The sequence below is a fragment of the Poecilia reticulata genome, chromosome 7, assembly GCF_904066995.2.
Source record: "Poecilia reticulata chromosome 7, P_reticulata-male-v2, whole genome shotgun sequence".
Classification (NCBI taxonomy): Eukaryota; Metazoa; Chordata; class Actinopteri; order Cyprinodontiformes; family Poeciliidae; genus Poecilia; species Poecilia reticulata.
This window is the reverse complement of record NC_088836.1, coordinates 12,294,574-12,318,318: the sequence shown is the minus strand read 5'-3', so window position 1 is coordinate 12,318,318 and position 23,745 is coordinate 12,294,574. Positions and strand designations below refer to the sequence as shown.

At 38.9% G+C, this 23,745-nt stretch overlaps 1 protein-coding gene across 5 annotated transcripts in view; it reads left to right on the top strand.

The window, feature by feature from the left end:
* The window catches only part of LOC103467993 (kazrin), a 168,293-nt gene that overhangs the window by 35,888 nt on the left and 108,660 nt on the right, over positions 1-23,745 (top strand). For all 5 annotated transcript variants that reach the window (XR_014088174.1, XR_014088173.1, XM_017305778.2 and 2 more), the window contains exon 3: positions 13,761-13,950. Coding sequence is in view for 3 of the 5 variants with exons in the window: in XM_017305778.2 (XP_017161267.1) it covers positions 13,761-13,950 (190 nt within the window). In the remaining 2 variants the exon portion in view is untranslated. The remainder of the gene's footprint in view (positions 1-13,760; positions 13,951-23,745) is intronic.

The following is a 23,745-nucleotide window of genomic DNA, read 5'->3' as shown; positions in this document are numbered from 1 at the left end:
TCCACTATCCCCTTTTTTAATTTTGATTTTGAGAATCTTTGGCTGTGAACTCATCTTTTAGCAAAAGTCAAGGTTTTCCTCACTTTTTGCCTCTTTATCTGTCATTCAGATAATTACACTTTAGCTATCTCTGATTTCCTCTGCCTCCATCGGGATGCTCCCATGAGTTACCTCCTGCCGGGCCGCTCTGACACACTTGTAAATAACAGTGTTGAAGGCCATAAATCATGGTAATTCTTCCGGCAGACCTCTTGCTCAGATTGATCACTTGTGAGCCTTTGAGATGCAGCTGTGAGTCTTGTCCCGCGGTTGTAAATTAAGTGGAATTGAGGGAATTGTGCACAAAAGAGGCAATGGATGAGGAATGTCATCAGTTGAGTTGTTATATTATTTAAACCTGCTTTGTAGGTATGATGCAAAAAGTGTAATCATTTCACTAGAAGACAACTTGAAGATGAGTTATTTTGCCACATTTAACTTTTTAAGGTGGAGACTTTGATCCGAGTTGTGTTCAAATATGAACTATGAACTATTTTCCCACAATCAGTGTTGTGTTGTAACATTTAAGGATTTCATTCCCTTAAATGTTTTACTTTTATAGCAACAATTGCAGTGAAGCATTTATAACTACTGGGTCTTTTACAGTGCCGTGAAGGAGTTTCTTTGCAGATGTGTTTTAACTGGCATTGGAGCATTAATGGCTTGTTTAAGGCCAGAGAAAATTTCCCCATGTGCTATCAGAAATAAACTTTGTAGTTGTAAAAAAATATAATTTTAAATCTAAATCTGCCATAAAAACCAATAATTTGGTCGTAACCCTTCCATGCGTGAATTGTGATCTTTTGTGTCAGGATTTTTTTCCATTTTTTTTTCTTAAGGCATAAAAAAGGTAGGTAAAACAAATTGCTAACAAAAAAATATATATATTTTTTTAGGTGATCAACTAGAATTTTCTCCAAATACAAACCTGTTATTTGACAAATACATCATTAGTGTCATTAGTATTGTTCTTTAGGGGTTATCTGATGTCACAATATATTTTTTTACCTGGTAGAGTCGTCTACAAAGAGGGACCGGGTTGGTTGGCGTGCTTTTTTTTGTCTGTCGGCCATATTGGATTTAACAAAAAATAATTTCTTGCATTTGCAGCTGATGGCCAGTAGTTGATGTATTTTATGATGCATTAGTGTTCACTTCAGTCTATGTTTATAACATGAAAATCCACAAGAAGCACAAGAAAATGGCTTTTGGATAGCTGTCCACTGTAGTGACCACTATGCCTGTAAGGGTTAATGTTATAAAAATTTCACCCACCAAATGTCCCAAGTGTGTATGTCATAATATGCCTTATGTCCAGCATTCAGTCAGACAGGAAAAGTCACAAGAATTTTTTTATTTTATTTATTTATTTTTTATTTGGCAAACAGTGAATATTCACATCACATTTCCCTCCTCCATATTATATAAATGTATGCAACATGGCTGTGCCCAGACTCGGATGGTTAGCACACAAATGTGTTCCAGTTTTATTGTTTTGCTAAACACACAGTCAGTCAACAAGCACTCAATGCTAATTTATTACTTGAAGTAATGGTTCATTTGCAAAAATCTGCATATGTTGGGGAGAAGTCTGATGTGTGATGGCAGGAGCGACGAGAAGCTGATTCCCTATGGTGCTCTTTGAGGCTCCTCTCACTATTTGTATAATTGATTACTATTCCTTCTCCACGGTCATAATGACTGTGGTCTAATTCCACTTCAGATGAATCGACAGTCAACAAATTTAACTCAATTCATTCAGGCTAAAACGCATCTTCCTTTGGTTGAGAAGATCAACTCATTTACTTGGAGAGAAACAGACATTTAACTTTTTTGTTTCCCTGAAGATTTTGATGAAATAGTGAATATTTTTGAAAGAAAATGTAAAAAAAAAATTACTTTATGCACCCAAAACCAGCTAGCATGAACTAAAAATGACCGATGTATCAAAAAGAAATTAATTGTACTATATGGAAACTTCAAAACCAAACAAGACTAAAACAGTAAAAATTAGACAAAAAACAATGTAAATCTTGAACGCAAGATGCATGTTTTTATCAATTATCTAACTGCATTCTGTAGTTCTGCATTTTATTTGTTATGCTGACAATTTTAAAAGTTGAAACGTTAAAGCTTATTGCCGTTGCAAGTGAAATGCTAACTGGTTTCTATCTTTCTGTGTGGAGCTGTTGTCAGTTTGTCTTCTCAGAAAGATGCAAAACAAAGATTCTTTTATGCTGCAAGAACTAAATTAGCATATTGTCTTTTTTTTTGCATGTCAAAAACGGTAGTAACGGTAGTAAACTGATGTAAGCTTTCGTTCGGCGTTTTAATGTCAACTTGACTCCAAGCTCCTTCAAAGGTTTCCTCAATGAAGAAAGAAACAATGCGCCGTTTGTCTTATTTTATTTATATGTGTTTGTTTTAGAGTGTAGAAAAGCTCATCATTCAGGCTGTTTGCCTTTGAGGCAAAATGGTTTTGAAGGGATGAATCAACACAACCAGACCCCCCTCCACAGCCTCTCCCACCATATAGCAGGTAAACATAGCGTCTCTCTGTCCTCGTCACACAAGCTGATGGCTGTTGCATACTGAACAGAAGAGACAGGAGCTGTCTCTCAACCTGAAAGGAAAAAAGCAACAAAAACAAAGTCATTCCCTTTCAATCAGATCAGCCATCCTATTTATACATATTCTTCTAAATATGAGCCCTAAGTGACATTTATTCTGCTACTGAATAATGCGAGTTTAAATACGGACTCTATCCTGCTTGTATTTTGCATTTCAAAGAAGTTTTATGTGTTTTTCATTTAGCACCCCATTCCCATTCTACTGCAAGTGAAGCAGCTAATAGCAACTTCCGAGTGTTCATTTTTACAAAACATTTACAAAGACATCGTGAATGGTTATAATTTGGTCTGCTAATTTGAGACGTAGGCCTTAGTTTTTGAACCAATCTAAATGTCTCTATGGCATCTTGCAAGATTAATTGGAATAAAACCAGATTTATTTCAGAATCTCCATGAATAAATGACCTTCGGGGTATTCGGTTTGATTGTTTTTGAAGGTGGTGTTTCTGTCTGCTGAGGCCCAAAATCCGCTTTCAATGTTCCTTCTGCAAACACAGGCTTTATTATTTTCAGAATAAAAAGTGCTTTTTGAAATAACCCAAACAGATTCAAACTTATTAAAATTTTTTTTTCCTATAACACTTGTGAGTTTTGCGTAGCCTCCTTGTCACACTTCAAAGAATCCAGATTCTTAGTCTGAAAATCAGTTTTGTGTCCGACAGTAGACCTGTGCTTTCACATGGCAGCAGACTGGCATTTGGTTTTATGGTTTTTATCCAGAAATGTCCCGCCCCCCCCGGCCCCCCCTTCCATCAGCATCAGCCTCACACCTACAATGGCCACATGAAGGCAGCAAAATGGGCACAGGAGCTTAGTGTGAATGGAACTAGAGATTACAGAAAATTGGTGAGGACAGGATAAGGATAAAAGTTATTCTAGTAGCACAGATTCCTGCAGCAAACCTCGCCCTCTTGTCAGACAGCGTTGGGAGAGCGTATCTGTATGTGAAAACTCGTTGGCTTTACCCTGGGTACATCCATGTATCTCATTTCTCACCTGAGCGTACACGCAGTGCTGCTGGTGCCAAGAACAACAAACGCATCAGTATCCGTTCTCCGGGAGCTTGTTTGTCACCCGAAACATGCTGCTCATCTTAATGAACTGATTGTAATTACAGATACTGGGCTTGAACTTGCACAGAAAGGCAAAAACAAATAATTTACACTGTATTGAGAAAAGGATTTACTGGTCCATGTTTCTCTGCAGTTTGCTTAGGGGCATGCTTCCAAATATTAGCACACACAGCTGCACACATGCACACACACTCGGAGAAGTCCAGAATTTGATTTCAGTATTTTGAAGGTCCAGATAGTTACAACAAAAAACAAAAAAACACATGTCCATTTCCAGACTTAACTCCTAAATATTCTGTGCTATGTTCTTCCTTCTTTTGTTCCTTGTCTCCTTTCCTACATTGTCACATTTTTCATCTTTTCATACCTTGTGGTCATCCATCCTTTGTCCCTTCCTCTTCCCCTTTGTACCTTTTCTTTTTAATTTATTCTGTTCTCTTCTTGTGTATTCCCTTCCTTCCTCTCTTCCCTCCCCACCTTTTTTGTTCTTTATTCCTTCTTGCCTTCCTTCCTTCTCTGTTACTCTTTCCTTTTTTCCTTCTTCCTGCCTTCCTTCCTTTCCTTTTTCTGTCCCTCCATGCCAAATGAACCCCAAGTGAATATGAAATTCATGCCAAACATTTACTGAACGTTCACATAGAATATGAGTTTGCATCCAAAAATGCCTCCATGGACAAAATAACTGTTTTAGGTAGCAGAACAGGTAAATGTATATATTATCGTCAGCATTATTAATACCAAGCACAATTTTAAATTAGAATTCTTGATCAAATATTTTATTGTTTTGGGTCAAGAATCATTAATTAGTCTGATGTGGCAGTTTTCAAAATTATTATTATTATTTTTTTTTTATGTGTAAGTTTTATTCGACGTCCTGGAGGCAATTTCTCATCCTCATAAGAACCCAATTAAATGTGGAATGCAGAAAAAGGATCAATAATCCGTTCATTACTACCTAGGAATGTGCCTGGGCTCACTGCCCTGCTCAATTAGAAAGCAGTAATATATATTTTTCTTTTTTCTGCCTCAAATTCTTTTGCAGCCAAAATGATCAGTTTGCATGGAGATCATTTTCTGTAGATTAATTGTGTAATAAGAGCCTTACCATATAGAATTATGTGTGAGGGCATATTCAGAAAGAGCCATTTTAAACAAAAATGTTTTTCATTTTTTTTCCATCTTTCCTTCTCCGTCAAACATGGAGAGACTTGAAATCCACGTGTCACAAGCTTGTAGAGTTGCTTATTCTATTTCTGTTGGTAATAACCAGTGTGTGTGTTTTTCACATTTGTCATGTGAAATCTTTTGTGAACATACAGAACATTTGTGAATTTCTTAAAATGATTTCTTAATGATTCTCTTAAATGTCTCACATTCTTGTGTGTGGTGATGAGTGTGTGCTAGCCATTTATCCTCTATCTGAGGGTTAGAACATAAAATGTAAATGTACAACAGGAAAATGTCAAATTGCAAAAAATGAGAAAAGACATTCAGAAAACCATGAGAAATTAGTCGCATCTGGTACTACAGCACAGTCTTTAGCCTCTTAGTTGACTGTAATTATGTGAAAATGAAGACCTGCCTCAATTAAAATTAAAAAGATTTTGACAAATTTTCTGCTAACCACACCTTGCTAAATAAGACTTGGTGTTGACCTTTGTAGAAGCCTGTGACCTTCCAGTTATCCAAATGTTTAATCCTCCAGGATTTAGACTGCAGAACGGTGTCTCTCCTTCTCCCAAACCGGTTTCTATCGTTCAGTCCAGATATTTTCACCAGAAAAGGATATAAATATATTTGTACAATGTAAATATAATTCTGCAGACTCCTGTCTGTTTATTGGCCTTCTCTTTATAGAGAACCTGTGCGTCTTTTTGTGTCATATGGAAACTCGCCTTTTCTCCCTCAAAGCAGAAATATGATTGCGTTATAAGACCGAGATCATTTTCTATTGAATAATTATTGTTTGTGTCCATGCGTTCAATATGAAAACGGAACAGAGCAACATGTGATTATTTTCCATCTGACTGAAAACATTCTTTGAAATTGTCTCACTCTGATTGTTTTCCTTCTCACACCAAGTTACGTGTTGTGAATATGTTGAACTCTGTTCGTGCACAGTGAGTGTTGTTGCAGTGAGAATATTTGAATGATCGCTCAACCATTCATTCATTCACTATACCTTTTATTTAAATGTGTTCAAATAAAAGTGATTTTACAAATTTAAGTTATAGCACAAAAAGTCCTCCCTGAACCATAATATAAATTTATCATATCAATTAGTGGTAGCAGTAGTGTTGATACTTCTATTAATTTCTCATGCTCAGTCTCTCAGCAACACACATATTTTATCATCATAATAACTTAACCAATTTATTTTTTAGACATGCTGCGCTACTGTTGTGATCCTTCTTGGTGTTTTTTCATGCAACATTTAGCAACATTAAAATTAACACAATTTTACAACTTCATTTGTTGTATTGATTGGAGGGACAAAAAATAAAAACCTACCAGCTTGCTTCAGTACAGTTCTCATTTTTGATTGTCCTTTCAAGTATAAAAAGACTCTCGGCAGACGGCAGTTTAAGGAATCTGCTGAGTTGGTAAAGACTTTAGCAGAAGAGTCGTGTCATTGAGTCTGCCGTGAATAATCAGGCTAGTTAGCATGGCCACCTTTGATGGCAAGTTGTTTCTCCATCATTGTCACAGCTGCAGCACTTACACAAATGTGATTGACGGCGCTAAGACACTCCTCATGGCTCTGATTGGTGGTTTTGCATTTTTCCAGATGGCTGAAGGAGCACTTTAGCCATCTGCAGTGCATTTTAAAAAATATGTAAACATATTTTTTTTATATATTATATTCTGTTGCTTAATTTGATTTTAAAACAATAATACTGACCATTTCTCCAAGTGTAACTATTAAAACTCATAACAGTGTCATCCCGGATGGTATTTTTGCTTTTATGATATTTGTTCCTGGGCTAAAGAGTGACGTAATAGTTGGAAAATAAAACCATGTTTTCTGGTAGTATGACTTAAAATATTAATCAGGGTGGCTGTTTTGTATTCCTCTCTGTTCATCGTATCAGAAATGGATAAACAGTGTGTACAAAGCTGTACTCAACCTTTCACTTTATTTGTTTTGCCTATAACCTCCAACATGCTGCTTGCTTCAAATGTGGTGATATTTTTGAGTATTTAAAGTTCAGTCTCCATTCTCGCTCTTTCTTCCTATACAAATCACGACCAGTGGTCACTTGTTAGACATGATGAGGTGTGGGGGCAACAATGTGCCTCGAAATCAGAGAATTACTAACCAGCTGGCATTTTTTATTTATTTTATTTTTCTTTTTTTTTTTAAGCCATTTTCTCTTGCTAGAAAACAGGCACTGGGTTGTGCTAAAGTCTTTCTTTGGAAAAATATGCACCCTGCAACATTGTTTATAAATTTTGTTTTGACTTCTACATTCTCAGCATGTGTTAAATAATTGGATTTTACTGGTGGAATGCAAAACTCAGTAACAGAAACCAGGAAGGCTGAGCCTTCCTCTCAGCCGTGGTCCAAACATGGATGTAACGCTGTTCAAAAATCATCGCATCCTTAAAAAGTTCTTCTAATTTTGCGTGACTTTTTACTTATTTCTATTTCAGCTCAACCACATTTTGAAATTGATAACCAAAGTAAATATGAAAAGTACTTGTCAATTGATTATTTATTAGGTAATGCTTCTGCAAAAAATGTTCCAACTAAACCCAAATTGGAGGCTTGATTACTCCTGGGAAGGTTCACCACTAATCAATGGTTTATCCATTTGTGGATAATAGCTTCCACTGGAGTTTGAAGTCCTTTTTCTGTAGCATACCTAAATGTTGGAATATTAAATTAGACCAATAAAAACATTAATATCAAGCATAACAAGTGAAAACAAAAGAAGCCTGAAAGGGGGAACTAAAAACGGGTTAATACATAATAATTAAAGCATTTAATTGTCTAGTCTGGAATTCCTTCTTATAGTTACATAGATGGCATTAAATGTTTGTATTGTTATTTAAATAAAACCATCAGCATCTCATGATTTCAGATGGAAAAAACAGACTTTAATTAAAAAAAATAATTTCCTTTAAAAGTTCTTTAAATTGCATGTAAAAATCCCCACTGACGACACAGAGGGCTTCCTTTCACATTTTTTGGCCGTTTTTATAAATTCTTATCTGTTCCTGGAGGAAACAGGATGTACCCTTTTACCCAAGGACTTTCACAACATTGTTGAGAAAGCAAAAAGTCTTCGAATACGTGAGCCTGGTCGGGAACATATCCTTCTAAAAAAAATTTCTAGAACAAATTACTTTTCACAACATTTCCCTCTAATTTCCCACAACCGTGTGTATTATTTTTTTTATTTGTGTGTGGTTTCATCTGAATGAGACAATTTGTGTTGTCGAGATCGCCTTTCAACATAGAGCTCAGCAATAAAAACTCAAATTCCCTTTTTTTTTTTTTTTTTTTCCCCCTCATCAAACTTTTTATTCTGACTTCTAGGGCTCAAAAATACTAAGTGTTCACATTCGCAGGGTTCTGCATTTTAACATCTTTCCCACCTTGCTGCTTGGCCTTAGCAGATGCTCTCAGTGAGCAGGTGATTTTGGTGCAGCCCATGAACTCTGCAATGCAGAGGCAGTCTGAATGACTTCACACAAATTGTTGTGTAGGTATCATTAAGCTCTATATAAACATCCCCCAACTCTGAGACCTGGAATCTGAAATCACTGCATGCTGTAGGAGACCTTTATATATTTGAAACATGATGGAAACAATTTTTTTAAATTGAGTTTTTTTTCTGTGAGTTATAGTTGTGACACTATTTGAAGAAGATAAGCACCTGAAATTGTATCTTGTTTAAGCTCATTACATGGCGCTTTTTGATTGGCTGTTAAATAATTAGTACAAATGTATGTAAAGCATTTGCTTATTGTAGACGTTTGACAGTCCAGGAGTCTTTTGACCATCACTTTGTAATGGTTTTCTAAATCATCCATTCATTCATCCATTTTCTTACACCCTTGTCCCTTAGTGGGGTCGGGAGGGTTGCTGGTGCCTATCTCCAGCTAACGTTCCAGGCGAGAGGCGGGGTCACCCTGGACAGGTCGCCAGGCTGTCGCAGAGCATCACAGAGACGCACAATCATGCACACACACATTCACACCTAGGGACAATTTGGAGAGGCCAATTAACCTGACAGTCATGTTTTTGGACTGTGGGAGGAAACCGGAGTACCCGGAGAAAACCCACGCATTGCCAGGGAGAGCATGCAAACTCCATGCAGAAAGACCGGGGCTGGGAATCGAATCCAGAGCCTTCTTGCTGCAAAGCAACAGCTCTACCAACTGCGCCACTGTGCAGCCCGTTTTCTAAATCCGTATTTGTTTTATTTTTGTAAACGAACATGACTGCTGGATTCAAGATTTATTTTTTGAAGAAATGTGACTTGCAGGAAAACACTTAGAGAGCACTTCCACACAGAGTTGTCCTTTCTTAGATCCCAAGTGAACGGTTTTGACCAGTGTCTCACTGCTTCTTACTGCCAGATTAATATTTTTGAACAGTTGTGGAAAGAGCAAGTTAGCAGTTCCTCTCTATTTGCCCTTCATTTACACATTTGTAGTGGTTGTTATTAATTAAGCCTCTCAAAGTGGCAACTATATTTCACCTGAAGCTGTCATACTGATGTGAGATGATAAAGTGTGAACGCTTTTTCTTGTTTTATAAATAAAATTGAGAGAGTCTTTTTTTTTTCCAGGTTGGTGGTTATCAAATTTACATTTGATTTTTAAAGTACATTCTTTTCTTTTAGTGCTTCCCTTAAGTGTTGAGAGTTTAAACTGAAATATTATCCCAAATCAATTTAAGCTTGAAATGTTTTTTTGAAAACCTTTGGGTTTAAAAACAAAGAGAAATGTTACCTTCTACATGCATTCGGTTAAAATAGGTTGAATGGCAACAGATGCTCTGTTTATATGTTGCTGTTTTGCCACAGCAGCTGAAATTGTTGTATTCCAGTTCCAGGCAACAAACACAAAGCCAGTGTAAAGTGTTCTTGGTGGTTTATTCCTTAGCAACATAATCCCTCTGCTGTAAGTGCACAATTGAGGTCAGCCATGCAGAAAAAGTGTTGCACACAGACTTAAGTACAATAACTTTCTTCAGCGACTTTTAGTTAAATCAGGGAACTTTGCTGGAAAAGACATGCCATATGCCCCCTCGGCTGCACGACAATGAAGAATGGTTGCGCGCTGATTCCACTCCCGACTTTCACTATTCATATGCTAATATAAAGCCCCCAGCACACCCCCTAATTACTTATCCTTCATGTCCTGATTCACTTCATTGATCAGCAGACACATTCAAGACCTCAGAAAAAGAACCTTTCTACAAAGGTCCACTTATGTGCTAAACACAAAGAAACAGATTTCAACACACATCCACAGGAATGAGGCGCAGCTCTCTACCTGAATCAACCAATCAAATCAAACGACACGTTTTTAATCATTTTTCACTTTGCGTTGCGATGACAGGAGATGGTGGATATACAGTATTTATCATAATTAGTTGAACGGGTGTCCATGTAAAAGATGAAAGCATGATTCGGCTTCCGTTTGACTTGAAGTCCACTTGTATTTTGCAGTCTGGTCTGAAAAGTTTGAGAAAAATTTTTTTTTTTTAAAGGGAACCAAAATACAGTTCTGTAAGCTCTTTCATTTTGCACAAATCCTTCTGACATAGTAACATCTTTCTATGATGAAAAAAGAAGACAAGCAATGTATCGGTAGATTATACAAAACGATTTCAATGTAATTTAGTGGGATTTTACACGAGAGTCAAATAAAAAAGTACTTGCCTTTGTAGTGGAGCAGAAAGGAAAAGGAAAGATGCTTTACATTTCAATTTTTAATAGTTCAAAAAATGGTATTCGTATGTATATTTACTCCCTTTATTCTCATACCCTTAAATAAAACCAAATGAAGATAACCATCCTCATAATGCACCTAATTAATGTGCTAGAAAAACTCACGAGGATCAAGTTATGCAGACCAGGGAGGATTTTATGTTGAGGTTTAAAGCACCTGATACTATAAAATAACCCTTGATACTGTTAAATCCATCATTCAAAAAATGAAAGAAATTAGCATGGCTACAAATTAACTAAGAAAGGACTGCACAAACGAGCTGAAAGACTGGCAAAAATGGCATAAATAAAAAAAAAAGAAGCCTAAAGGCTGAGTGGAGGAGCTGCTGAGACCTACAGCACAGCTGGAAAAAATGTGTGAGGCACAAACTCCACAAATCTAACCTTACTGGAGTCTTGTTGAAAGCACAGATGGGTTGAAAAGCTACATTTACTATGTTACATTTACTTGAGTCACTTTTTAACAGTTTTTAAAAAATGTTATTCTTTCTAGTAGAGAAATACTCCAAGAATATAAATAAAGGGAAAGGTTGCTCAGCAAAGTATTGAATTTACACAAATGCACACCGCACTATTAAGATCTTAATTTTTAAGATAAATAAAACACTCTTCCCACTTCACAGTTATGCACTTCTTTGAACTGGTCGATCAATAAAAATTCTTATAAAATGCAATGATCTTGACGCTTGTAACATGACACAAGGTGAAAAAGTTCAAGGAGAATGAAAAAATGTTGTAAAGGCATCAACGATGTAAGTACTTCAAATGGTTCTGCGTTTACAAAAAGTTTTAATCATGAACATGAGCTAGTAACCAGTTTATTAGTCCTTTAATGTAAGGTACGTTGCCCTCCCCCCACGTCCTGCCTGCATGTATGTGTCCGTCGTCCCGTGTGACCGGTATATCGCACACAGCACCGGGGTCGTCTATAAATAACATGACGTTCGCTTACAGAGTGAGCTGGGCGGGGGATGCCTGGGCAGATGGATGAAGTGTCGCGAGCGTGTTTGTGTTGTTCCCGTCTTCTTTGCTTACTTACTGCTGTTGGTGGCCCATTAACTTTTATATGAGACAATTCAATTGTGTGCAGCGCAGTCTCTGACCTTCAGGCGCACAGTCACATTCACAGAGCGCCTCAGGCTACTGTAATAATTTCCGGGAGCGCGCAGCAGTCACCCACTCCTCCAGCTTAAGCAGCATGGTGGCTAACCTCCACTCAGCACATGGCAGGACGGGTTACCCAGCTGCACTGCTGAGTGAGCGTGCATGTTTTGGCAACCTAATGTCAAATTAAAGCTTTATACTGACTTGGGTTGGTAATTTTCCCCCTGAGGCCTGCAGATGGATCACTTGGAGTAACATTTTGGCTCTGATATGTTTTATCAGCTCGTGTGTTGGCTAGAGCTAAGAAACTGACTGTGGGTCTATCGATGTAAAACAACATTTTAATGCCTACGTGGAAAAAATATCCTGAGGTGGAAAGAAGCACTTGGCTCCTTCGTTCACGATGGAAAACCTGATCCCACATTCTGGTGAGTTAGTTTAAATATAAAAGTCTTTTTAAAACACACATACAGTTGAAGGCAAACATAATATCATTTTGCTTTGGGATCAGTGCAAACATACACCCCACATGGTGGGTGGTCTTTGGATGAACTGAAAAAAATTCAAGTTAATTTTGGGCCCACGGTGCGAGACATTTTAGAGGGTTAGTTCTGACAATCCGATGATGGCGGATAAACTGTAAGTTGTTTCTCTGCCACTATTGAGCAGCACATACCCAAGGTTGATTGACAGTGCTAAGACCTTCCACCTGCCTCCAATTGTTTGGTTTTGACCATGAGTTGTGTATTTCTGCAGGTAGCAAATGCAGCACTAGGAGCAGGTTGAGGAGCTTGATACGTTTTTCACAGATAATTTTCCATATGACAATAGTGACAGGTATAGAAAATATGTAAAGAACACATAATTTTATAAACATTACATACTGCAGCTTTAAAGTGTCTGCGGTTTTTCTCGTCTGTCTCTCTGTCGCTGTTTCTCTTTTCAAGCGAAATGCTGCAACACAAAACTCTCCATCCGCACAGCGGTGAACCAATTTTAGAACTACTTCTTCTAACTCTCTCAAAAAATAAATGTAGGATGAGGTCTTTATGAAACAATTTTAATGTAAATTCACTCCATTTTATTACCAACAATAAATCCTCATAAAACAGCTTTGAGATGGATTGAGAGAAACCTATACATGTATGCATTTAAAAATAAAACGCCTTATGCCGAGTTAAAATATTCCTTAGTTTCAGCAGAACATTAAAAATGTATTTGTGACACCGTGATACAATCTTCAACTCTTATTGTTTTTCTCGTCACTGCTTCTTTGTCAAAACTAATGATTTCCTTCCTTTTGTTTATGAGGCCACCACAGGAGGTCCATGCAGTACACTCAGACAAAAGAGAAAAGCTGCAGTACTTCATTGCAGATTGGATTATAGAACCTTACTGTGAATCGTTTTAGTGCAAAACACAAACATTTATCACTATCTCCTAAAACCAGCTGTGCTGAGGAGCCCTGGCTTCCATGCACTTCCATGGAATGGCCAACACCCCCCTCTAACATTCTCCCCAAATGGTACAGTCCATTTAAAAACGTTCTTGTCATCTTTCAATGCTCTGTGTCCTTTCAACAGTCAGCTGCGGGGTGCACATTTCACTGGGGCAGTGCTGGCTCTCTGACACACACACACTCACACGCAAGCGCACACGCTGCTACGGAGCTCTCAGAGACACACACAGGCAGGCATGCTTTCACACTGACACACACACACCATCTCTGCTGAAACGTATACTCCCTCCCGCAAACACACATTCCCCCTGAACCAGATGCGTCTCTTTAACTGCAAAGGACAAACAGCTCAGAGGATATAAGTTTGCGTTTTTTTTTAATGAGCAGAAAAGAGTGAGAGAACTGAGAGAGAAGGATTTTATGCCTTGTCAGGAAATGGTCAACTTGTCGGCATGACACCGTGTTTGGACTCCCCTCTGTCCCCCAGGCAAAAATCCTGAAAATGATGGATGACAACAAGCAGCTGGCCCAGCGCATCGATGGGGCCATTCAGTCGGCCAGCCAGGAGGTGACCAACCTGCGGTCTGAGCTGAGCGCCACCAGCCGCAGACTCGCTGAGCTGGGGGCAACGGACTCCTCCGCCAGCATGCTGGAGACGGTGCAGCACAACCACAACGGTAAGTGAGCCGCTCCGGGCATTCTAGCTCGCCCGAGTCGTGTGCTGAGAGACGGCAAGAATGTGGAGAAGAGCGAGTGCCCTCCAGATCCAGCTTGCAAAGTGTCGCCGCTCATGAGGGGAAAGTGCTTATTTTAGAATCAGAGAGTGGCTGGATTGAGCGAGATCGGGGGAGAGGTTTCTGTGTGACTCGTGTCCGCTCTCGGGTCTCCCAAAATCCATTCTCGTGTTGTATAATTAACCCCTTGAACTTTTGAAGGTGGAGGGAGGTTGGGGATGTGTGGCGCACTTGTGTCGAGGCAGAGTGGGTAAAGTTACAACCTCTTTTTACTCTGTGTGCTACTTCTCCCTTAGCTGGACAGACGATCGGTGTCTTTTGAGAGAAGAAGGAAAGAGGGCTGGATTTCGGGTTGCTGTGGGTTACTGTTACCAAGCCGTTTGAATGGCTGCCCAGTCTGTCCTCTTAATATGTGTGCACGCTGCAGCTGCTTTGTCCCCTTTTTTTTAACTTATATACTCACTCTGACATCTATATGCGTAACAGATGTTGGCAAGAGTTTCTTCATTGATGCGTGATTGTCTTCGTCCCCTCAGTTTGTGGAGAAATGGGTTTTACAGCTCCTTTAAACTTCTACCACACACACACATACGCAGCAACTCCTGCTGTTTCCATAGCAGTCAGCTGGTACAGTGAACCGAGGGATCGGATATGGTCCGTCCGCCTTGGTTCTGCTGTGAAACAACATCTCCCTCTGACACTTCCGAGATCAAGCTCTCTAACAGACCTGCGGTATTTCCTTTCCTACATGTGAAAACAGTTTAACTTTCCGTTTTTGCTGTCAGTGAGTTTCTCAGTCCTCTGATGACCCCTGGTTTGCTTTTTTTTTTTTTTTTTTTAAATCAGGAAAAATGTGAACGCTGGTAGTCTTACTCAGCTGATTGGGAGGCAGTTTTGAGTGGTGTCAGCTCTGTTTTCAGTGCCTTTGTCTCTGCTTTGTGTGCTGTTGTATCATCCCTTTAACACTGATGCAAGTCCACATTCCTGCTGTTTCCATAGCAGTGTGTGCGCGTGTGCGCGTGTGTGTGTCAATGCAAGGGATGATAAGAATTCCTCTGGGAGGGTTTGATCACTGATGTCACCATCCATTGTTTCTGCTCGCTGGCTTAACTGAAACGATGCTTGAGATGAGAATATTATGCTGCGATCTATGAGAATATCTATGAAGATTCAAATTTCTAATGCACAGAGATGTTCATTGCTGGTTTCTTGCCTTTGTTTGACCTCTTTGTTCTGAACATCTTCTGTTATCCCTAGTCAATAACTCCTTTATTTGTTCTACTTCACACCCACTTCTTGCAATTTGCTCTCAACCCCCATTCTCTTCCAGCGGCTCCATAAAGCTTTGGGTGTATAGCATAAACAACTGGGGATAGGAGAATAAGGTAATTTATCACAAGTGGCTGTGTTGGAAAAGCAGGTGTGTGGTCAGGGTCGATGGTTCATTGCACAGCCGGTAAAACCGAAAATCCCAAGAGAAGGTGCGTTGGGGGTGAACTCTGTCCCTTCTCCACACGCAGCACTAAACTTTCCAGCAAACCAGCTGACCTTAATTTCATTCTTACTACCTATGGGGTTTGCATTTGCATGTTACATTCATCTCGGTGTTTTGCAAAAAGGGACTTGTTCAGGAATGTGTTTTTGATGGTGTGCAGATAATTTTATTCATGGTAAACCTCCTACTTTCAGTTTGACAACATTTCACATCAGGACATGGTGGAATATGTTTCTATCAGTACCAGGTATTTACAAAAATATGAACCTTTGGTGAATAACAGCTAATGTGCACTTGTTTTTTTTTTTTTTTTTTTACTTTCCTAGGGCACCCTTTTGCAAATTTTCCATGTCACTCTGGTTTGAAACTTGTAACTGGCCATGTTCATTTCCATGACCAAAATTAGGAAAGTGAGCCTTCGCATGGTGATTTATCTAGTGTGAGCAGAAAGTCGGGAGAAATGTTGCGTGAGGGCAGTAGTTTGGACATCGAAATGGACAGTCAAAGATTTTGAAAGTGCTCTTTTACCAGCCCACTGGGTAGCTTACCATGGTGGCAAATGTCTGTTTGGGACTAAAACTGTAATTTGAAGTGTGAAGATAAATGTTATTTCTGTTCTGTTTCTGACCATTATTATTGCTCTGATGATCACAGACATGCTTTGGCACATGCCTCTCAAAAAAAAAAAAAAAAAGATTTTCACATATTAGAAAGGAACTTACTCTGACCTTTATTTTATATAATAAATCCTTGTTTTACATGTGAAGGTTTACCATACCTACTGCATTGGGCAGCTCTCAAAACGACGGTGCTCTTTTTGACTGTCAGTCATTCAAATTGCTTGGGAGAAAATTTGAATTAGTCATTATTAAATTTTTTTCTCAATATATTGATATTTGGGGGGGCATCTGTTCATGAACAACTCTTTTGAGATCCATCTGAACCATTTCATTCATATCCAGGTCTGGGCTTTGATTGGTTCGTGGCATTTGATTGGTTTCTTAACAATTCTGCTACCTGCACAGGATCAGTGGCGCAACTACACATTATTCAGGTGGATGCAAAAACATAGATCATACATGTAAGAGGTTAAGGGGAATTCGGTGCTGGCTCAATGACTTCAATTTCTATTTCTTCAGGCACTGCGGCTGCACAAATTTTAACCCAATCAATATTAATCAGGTTTGCCACCACGCTTCACTGTCAGCGTGAAGCGTTTGAACTGGTCTGCTTTGTTTACCATTTGTAAAAGGTTGCATCGCACATGAACAACTCACCCGGCCCAAACTGTGCCTTTCGTTTGTGTTTATATGAAGCATAACACCCTGTATTATGTGGAAACTCCCTGAAACTTTGAAGCAAGTGGACGCAACATCTCTTGTTTCAGCCTGTTCCAACGGGAAGCATCTATCTTGAAAAAGCGATTTTGTGATCACCCATCTATATGGAGACTATATGGGGTGAAGTTGTTCTCCAGCTGTTGTGTGGCAAAATCTAATGGCTCTTCACAGTGGGAGAGGGACACTGAATCCGTGCCTCCTTCTGTGAGAACCAAGCCATTCTGAATATGAGGTGCATAAATGCACCAGTATTTTTGCTGAGAAACAGAAATCCATGAACTGTCTGAATTTTCCACAGACTCTCTAAAGTCTAAAGTGATATGGCATCTCAGTGACATGACAGTGACATCTTAACTCATTTTTGAGTTGAGATGTTTTTAAAGATCAGAAAAGCTCAGAGTTGACATTGACAATGCTGCAGTAAAAAAGAAAATGATTTTGGATTCGTAATCTTTTAAAGGAGCTCATGTATAAAAAATACAATATGCTCAAGACATTTGTAGTTGTAACACAATGTTCATTTTTTTACATTTTTATTTGTTCCATTTATACTCCGATGAATACATTTTTGTTAGTTTTACACAAACATAATGTCTGGAGTGAGCTCCAGTCTATTAGTCTTTCAGTTCATGGTGAGTCTCACTCTGGACCCCAACTATGTTGTGTCCACCACAAATAAAACACACCGTTTGCAACCTTAAGAAGACAAAATCAATTTACAGTAAAAATGTGAGCTTTGTCTCGATCATTCTTTTATTATTTGTTTCAAAATGCACCAGCCTTGCTTAAACTCTTATTTGCAAACTTCTGGTGCTCAATGTTTGGGAGAATGGTGATGAACTAATAGGAAATCAAAAATCTGAAACATTTTCTCTATCAGTGTCCCCACCATGTGTAAGCCCTTAACGAGTCTCACTGACATCAACATAGGCAAGGTAGTTTTATTTGTGTGACACACTTCTTGAAACGAGGCATTTCATACTGGTTTACACGATTAAAACAACTATGATGGTTTTACATTTCACCCGATCACTAAAGTTTGTCTGCGTTTGTAATGTTCCAGTTCAACACTATGAAGTTTACCAGAAATTGCCTGCAATGTAAACAAGCAGAGGCTATATGAGTGATTGGACACTTTGTTCTGTATATGGATTAATAGCACTGAAAAATAAGTATAAATTAAGTCAGACACTGCACCTATATGGAACAGTGTCACGAAAACATGACATCTATAACCAAGTTATGCAGCGCCTTAGCTTTCTCCCGGTTTATTTGTTGAAAATGGTTTACAGTTGGATGCTCAAACAACGAAGTCTTGATGACTGGCTCGACTGCATCAAACCCTCAGGCTGAAATGTTGTTTTCATTTGTGGTCAAGTTGGAATCCTGTCAGAGTCTCTGTAGGTTCACTCAAGTGTAGACAATTCTCCAAGCACAGTTTAGAGCTTTTTTGATGAATTTCATCTCCCCCTGTCACTTGTCTCCTCTGCCAGGGTGTAGGTTTGGGTTGGCATTACCTTTGTCCGCCTTAGTACTTCTCTCTTTCTTTCTGCTTTTTTTTTCTTTTCTACTGTCTTTTGTTAATGCTTTAGGACAAGAAAAAGACCTGCTGTGTGACTGAAAAACAAAGAGACAAGAAAGTGAAATCTGTAACGGTCATAACAGCCTGTGGTGAATTACCCCAAAACCGTGAAAGTGGCATCAAATCCCATTAATGTTTTTGTCACTGGAAATGGCTCCCTATTTGTCTGCTGCATGGAGATGAGAAACTTAATGACTTGTGTGAGGGGGAAAAAATGATAGTCCTCCTCAGGTTTTATGTCTATGGCCCATTTTATTGTCATTTATTTTACAGAGTCACCCAACAGATGGTTACTCATCAAATCAGTGCCCAAAAGTGCAACAAAAATTGGACTTGCCGCAACTGCCTTTGGCAAGCATAATCTTGGTCATCTTCTTGAATCAAGCGCTGTGACTTTCTGAATTAACCCATATAAGAATTTTACACCCAACTGAGGTTTTATATCAAGGGTAATGATACAAGTCATTAAGATTATTACTGCTGAAATTTGAGTATGTTGCTGCAGGTTGCAATTATTTTTTCTTACAAAGCATATCAGCATTGAGTGATGCAAGCTGGCATTGGAGGATGATAACACCATCATAACTTTGATGTACCACAGTGGCAGTATCATGTTGTGGCAGTATTGGGTAATCAGGGAGACTGGTGCACTAAATAAAAGATGGTATTTGGAGGAAATAACTTTGTGCTGAACTATTGAAGCAGTGTCTCAAACAACATCCAGGAAGTTAAAACTTGGCAACAAGCTTTAACTTGGTTTTTCTTATACCATGAATTAAGGACAACAAAGTCAATGTTTTCGACTGGTCAACAGGAATCCCTTATCTCAGTCCAATAGAAAAGTTGTGGGCAGAGCTAAAAAGGTATTTGTGAGCGAAGTGGCCTACAAACCTCAATCAGCGATGAATTGGCCAACAATTTCAACAAATTGTTTTGATACGCTTTTGAAAGGATACCCAAAAACATTTAAGGGAATCTGTTTTAGTTTCCAAAAAAAAAAAAAGAAAAAAGTTACTTTTTCCCCATATTGATTCTCAAATCTCCGGCATTTAGAAAAAACCCCAAATAATTTTGGTAGATTTGTCAATATTTAACATATTGAATTTGAATGTTCAGCAGTGTTTTTAGATATCTGGTTTCTGGTGTATAATTGATGTTTTGAGTACCACAAGTTTGAGTGGTTTTCAGGCAAATGTAAATTTAGGTTGGCCTTCGTCCTTTTAGTCCTCTCATCCTGTAAAGTAAAGCTAGCACCAGCACACGGCGGCAGATGGCTGTAGCATGTGTCCTCAGTTGTAGGTGACATTGCTTGTATTCAAATGCCATGAAGTGCAAATGCTGAGCTGTGTTTTACAAAACTCTGGGCAGAGGGTATGGAGAGAGAAAGTGTAAAAGAAGTGTCACTTGTTCACTGTTTGCAAGATCCTTGCATCTGTGCACTAAGAATTCAGAAACAGCTAATTAAAATGTTAATTATTTGATAGAACGGTGCAGCTGTGGGTGATGGTAGTTGGTGAAGGTCATTACGTTTTCACTGCATCCATTGCTACATGTAGAGTTTTCTGGGCAATATAGACAAGTAGTTGGTTTATTTATACACCACAGGGTCCAGATTAAACATGAAAGAAAGTTCTATGAAAGAACATAGACATGTTATTTCATAGAAGATGGGTGGAAATCATTTAAAACTGTGTTTCTGCCACTTATACTGGGATCTGATCATGGGAACTGTAGGTAGTTGGATGTATTGTGGGATGTAGTGCAAAGAAAGTGACCCTGTTGGCGAATCTCCACTCTGAGCTGATAGGTTTGTGCTGTAGTCCTGAAATACAACTCGTAGTGTAGAATATGAAGAAACTGTAAGCCTGTCAGACATAAAGCCCCCACAGTGGGTTTGGAATGATGTGATGTGACAACCAGGTGGGTGGTTGTGTTGGGGAAATGCTGTGGGTATCTAAAATTCAATCTCCAGTCATTCATTATGCTATAACGTTGTAGCAACGGTGAGGTGAGAGGTACGCGGCGAGACTTACCTGCATTATACTGCCTTTTTTTATCACATTGTGAAAACTGTAAATCTATGTATAGATTTGAAATTTAATCAATTGATCATCTTACTGAGCAAGTGCTGTATCTAATCAGCAGTTCAGCACTTCAAAGGCGCTGTCTGTCACACTGTTTTGCTGTCTTGCCATTTCTGCTGGCATATTACAAATATCTTGTGACTTGGATCAAAACACAAAAAAATTAAATGAGATTTTGTGGAACTCAAAGCCCCGTCTTGTCTTTGAAGTATGTGTGTCGCCTCTGATGCCCTCCTGTTCTGAATAGTAGCTGTGTGGGAAATAAGGGTGTAGAATCCACAGTGGTTCTGCATGCTTTAATACACCGGACTGCGATTTACATTTCAGTGCTTTACGAGAGCTTCCAATTTGTCAGATAATTAATTAAAAAGACAAAGGCAAGCATCAGATCCAGTGTCAAGCATTCAGCACAACTAGTGAGTGAATATCTAGATGGAAACAATATAGCATAAGTCGACATTATACATTGTAATTATTGGGTCATTTGGAGACCATCTCAATTGTAGCTGATTGTGTAGCACTGTGCCCCATTGATGCAGTGTAGAAGGGTTTGCCATGGCAACCTGATTTATTTGATCAGATTTTGTATGTGATGGTGTCGAAAGCGCAGAAGGGGCCAGTTCATGTTTCCCCTCTACTGTCCGCTCCACCACAAGGACTGTAACATAAATTAACGTAAATTTTACCATCTGTGTCAACCAGTCAGGGACTCAGATTTTTGTGATCAAATGAGTCGCAACGACACCAACACTTCCATACTGAGGGTGGCAGTAAATACACAGCAAACCATGGGTCATTAGGAGCAGCAGAAGAAAAACAACCATGATGTAGGTTAAGAAATGCAATATGGGAAGATTATACTGTTTGGTAAAGTTATCCTTCATGTATCTCAGGGAAGTGAAAACTGCTTGGTGAGAAAATGTGTCTTTTTCTTCTGAGTAAACAATGTATAAACAACCATTATCACCTCATCGGAGTGGAACTTTGTTTAAGAGCAAGCAGCTCGTGTTCGCAGATGCAGAGAAGAATGTTCAGGCCATAAGGCGACACTGGAGCTATATTTTCTCACGGCGTCATGTCTTCCAAGTCCAATTAAATAGAAGGCAGATATGCAGTGATTTCACTGGGGTATTAGTCTGACACAGTAGGGCGATTCTGAATTTAATGTTGCAGTTCTGTTTTCCTGATGGAAGCAGTTCAAAAAGTTAATGGAGAAGGTGTGAGGCGTACCCCACGTAGCTGAGTAATATGTGAACATAATTGAAATAATAGCAGTTCAGTGTCAAACGTTCTCGTTTTTAAGGATATACTGTCAACGACCGAGAGATGAATACACCACTGTCAAAGACTGAAATAATAAATGTTTGTTGATGTTGCTTGTTAAAGACATTTTAACGGCGACAAATTTAGTCCTTTTTAAGCCCTTTGTACCAAGTCTGCCATTACTTCTGTGCTTTTGCATCAGAAAATGCAACAGCATTTTCATCACAATAGCAGGAGATTATTTTGGGTCTAGGTAGGTCAGATGAGAATTGCTCAGTCGTTGTCCTTCCCATGAGCATTTTCAGACATACGGGCTGGTCTTGGGTCAGATATCTACTTGCGCACGTCCCACTGCAGCCGTTTAGAAGCTGACAAATAGAGTGGAATCTCGGATCAGTGATTCTTTAAAGCCTCTGCTCATGTGTCAAACTGCCTCCACCTGCTCAGATGGACCTTTCGAGGGAGATGTGCATTCGTTTCCAAGTGTTGGTGAGGTGCCGCTTTGAAATTACTACATTGCTCAGGGAATAGGGCTTAGATTTCTATGCTTCTGTCCCAAAGCAAATGGCATCCAATGTTTACAGACAAGCATAAGTGGGAGTGAAGATGTTCACATGCGAAGCTGGTACTGAAATACTTATCAGGATATTAAAGCACTCCTATTTACCTGCTACTTTGTGCTTAGTATTGAGCTTCTGAGTGCTTCACGTAATTTCCCCCAATATATCTAAATACATCAGGTTTTTATAAGAGCTTATTGTTAAGGTAAACTAAACATTGTGCTGATGCCAGTGTGGAATCCGTCTTAAAGTAAGAATTTGATTTTTTTCAGACTTTTTGAAAGCAAGGTCTCTTTACAGTGTCAGCAGTTCATGTAATTGATATTTTAGCCACCGTCTTGCTTGCATTTAACTCAGTGGTTTTTTTGTAGCTCATGATACAAAATGATACTATGCTATTTTGAGACGTGTACACTGAAGTGTATTTGGCCCATGTGAGCATGGAAAAGTCATGCTGTGTTATAGTCTATAAAGCAGCATTCGCTTGAACTATTTTTGTCTTGCCAGTCATAATATTCTATTTGATCTGCATTAACAGTTTGAGCTTTGATCCTTCTGCTATGGGAATAAATGAGGAAACGTTGCTTGTCTGGGAGAACCAGAGGTCTATAAATTAAAATGCATTTATCTATCAGTGACAATTTCCAGTGTAATGTTTCATAATGGGAGCTAAATACATCAGGAATTTGTATAAGAATGAAACCTTGTATGAGTTGTTTTGTGTAATGGCCCCTTTTGAATATCCATTTCAGTGTAAAAGTTATTGATACTTAGGTGTTGGATATTTCTAATATAGATGGTGTTGAAAATTCTCTAACTTTTTCACATAACTATAAAGTGTAAGGAAAAGGATAAAAGGATTTCAGGACTTACAATTAAAAAAAGCTGAGAACCATATCATGTATGTATGTAGATTTAGCTCCACAGTGTCAGTACTTTAAACATCTATAATTTTTGCAATAACATTTGCAAATCCATTCTAAATCAGGCACAATAGCAATGCCCTCAGTTCAGTTGTTTTTTTCTATGCTTTTTTTTTTTTTTGGTAATAATCATGTCAAAAGTCTATTCAGATACATTCTGTGTCTCTGCTTGTCTTGGCTAGTTTGTCAAGTCATTGTTAATAAGAATGATTGTCCTGCCTCCCGTCATCCATATATGAGCGTGCAGACTGCCCAGCCAGCTGGTGCCTGCTGGGCTGGAGAGGCAGACCAGGGAGCTGCTCATGACACGGTGGTGGCAGGTGGGCCCCGCCATCAGGTATCGCTAGGCTTAGGGGCACAGACGGACTGCGTCAGGGCTGGAGGACAGGGCGGGTGAGGGGTGTGTGTGGTGGAAAAGAGAAGGCGGGATTGCGAACCGTGTTTATGCCAACACTGACAAATTGGATAAAGTTTACAGATGATGGGAGGGA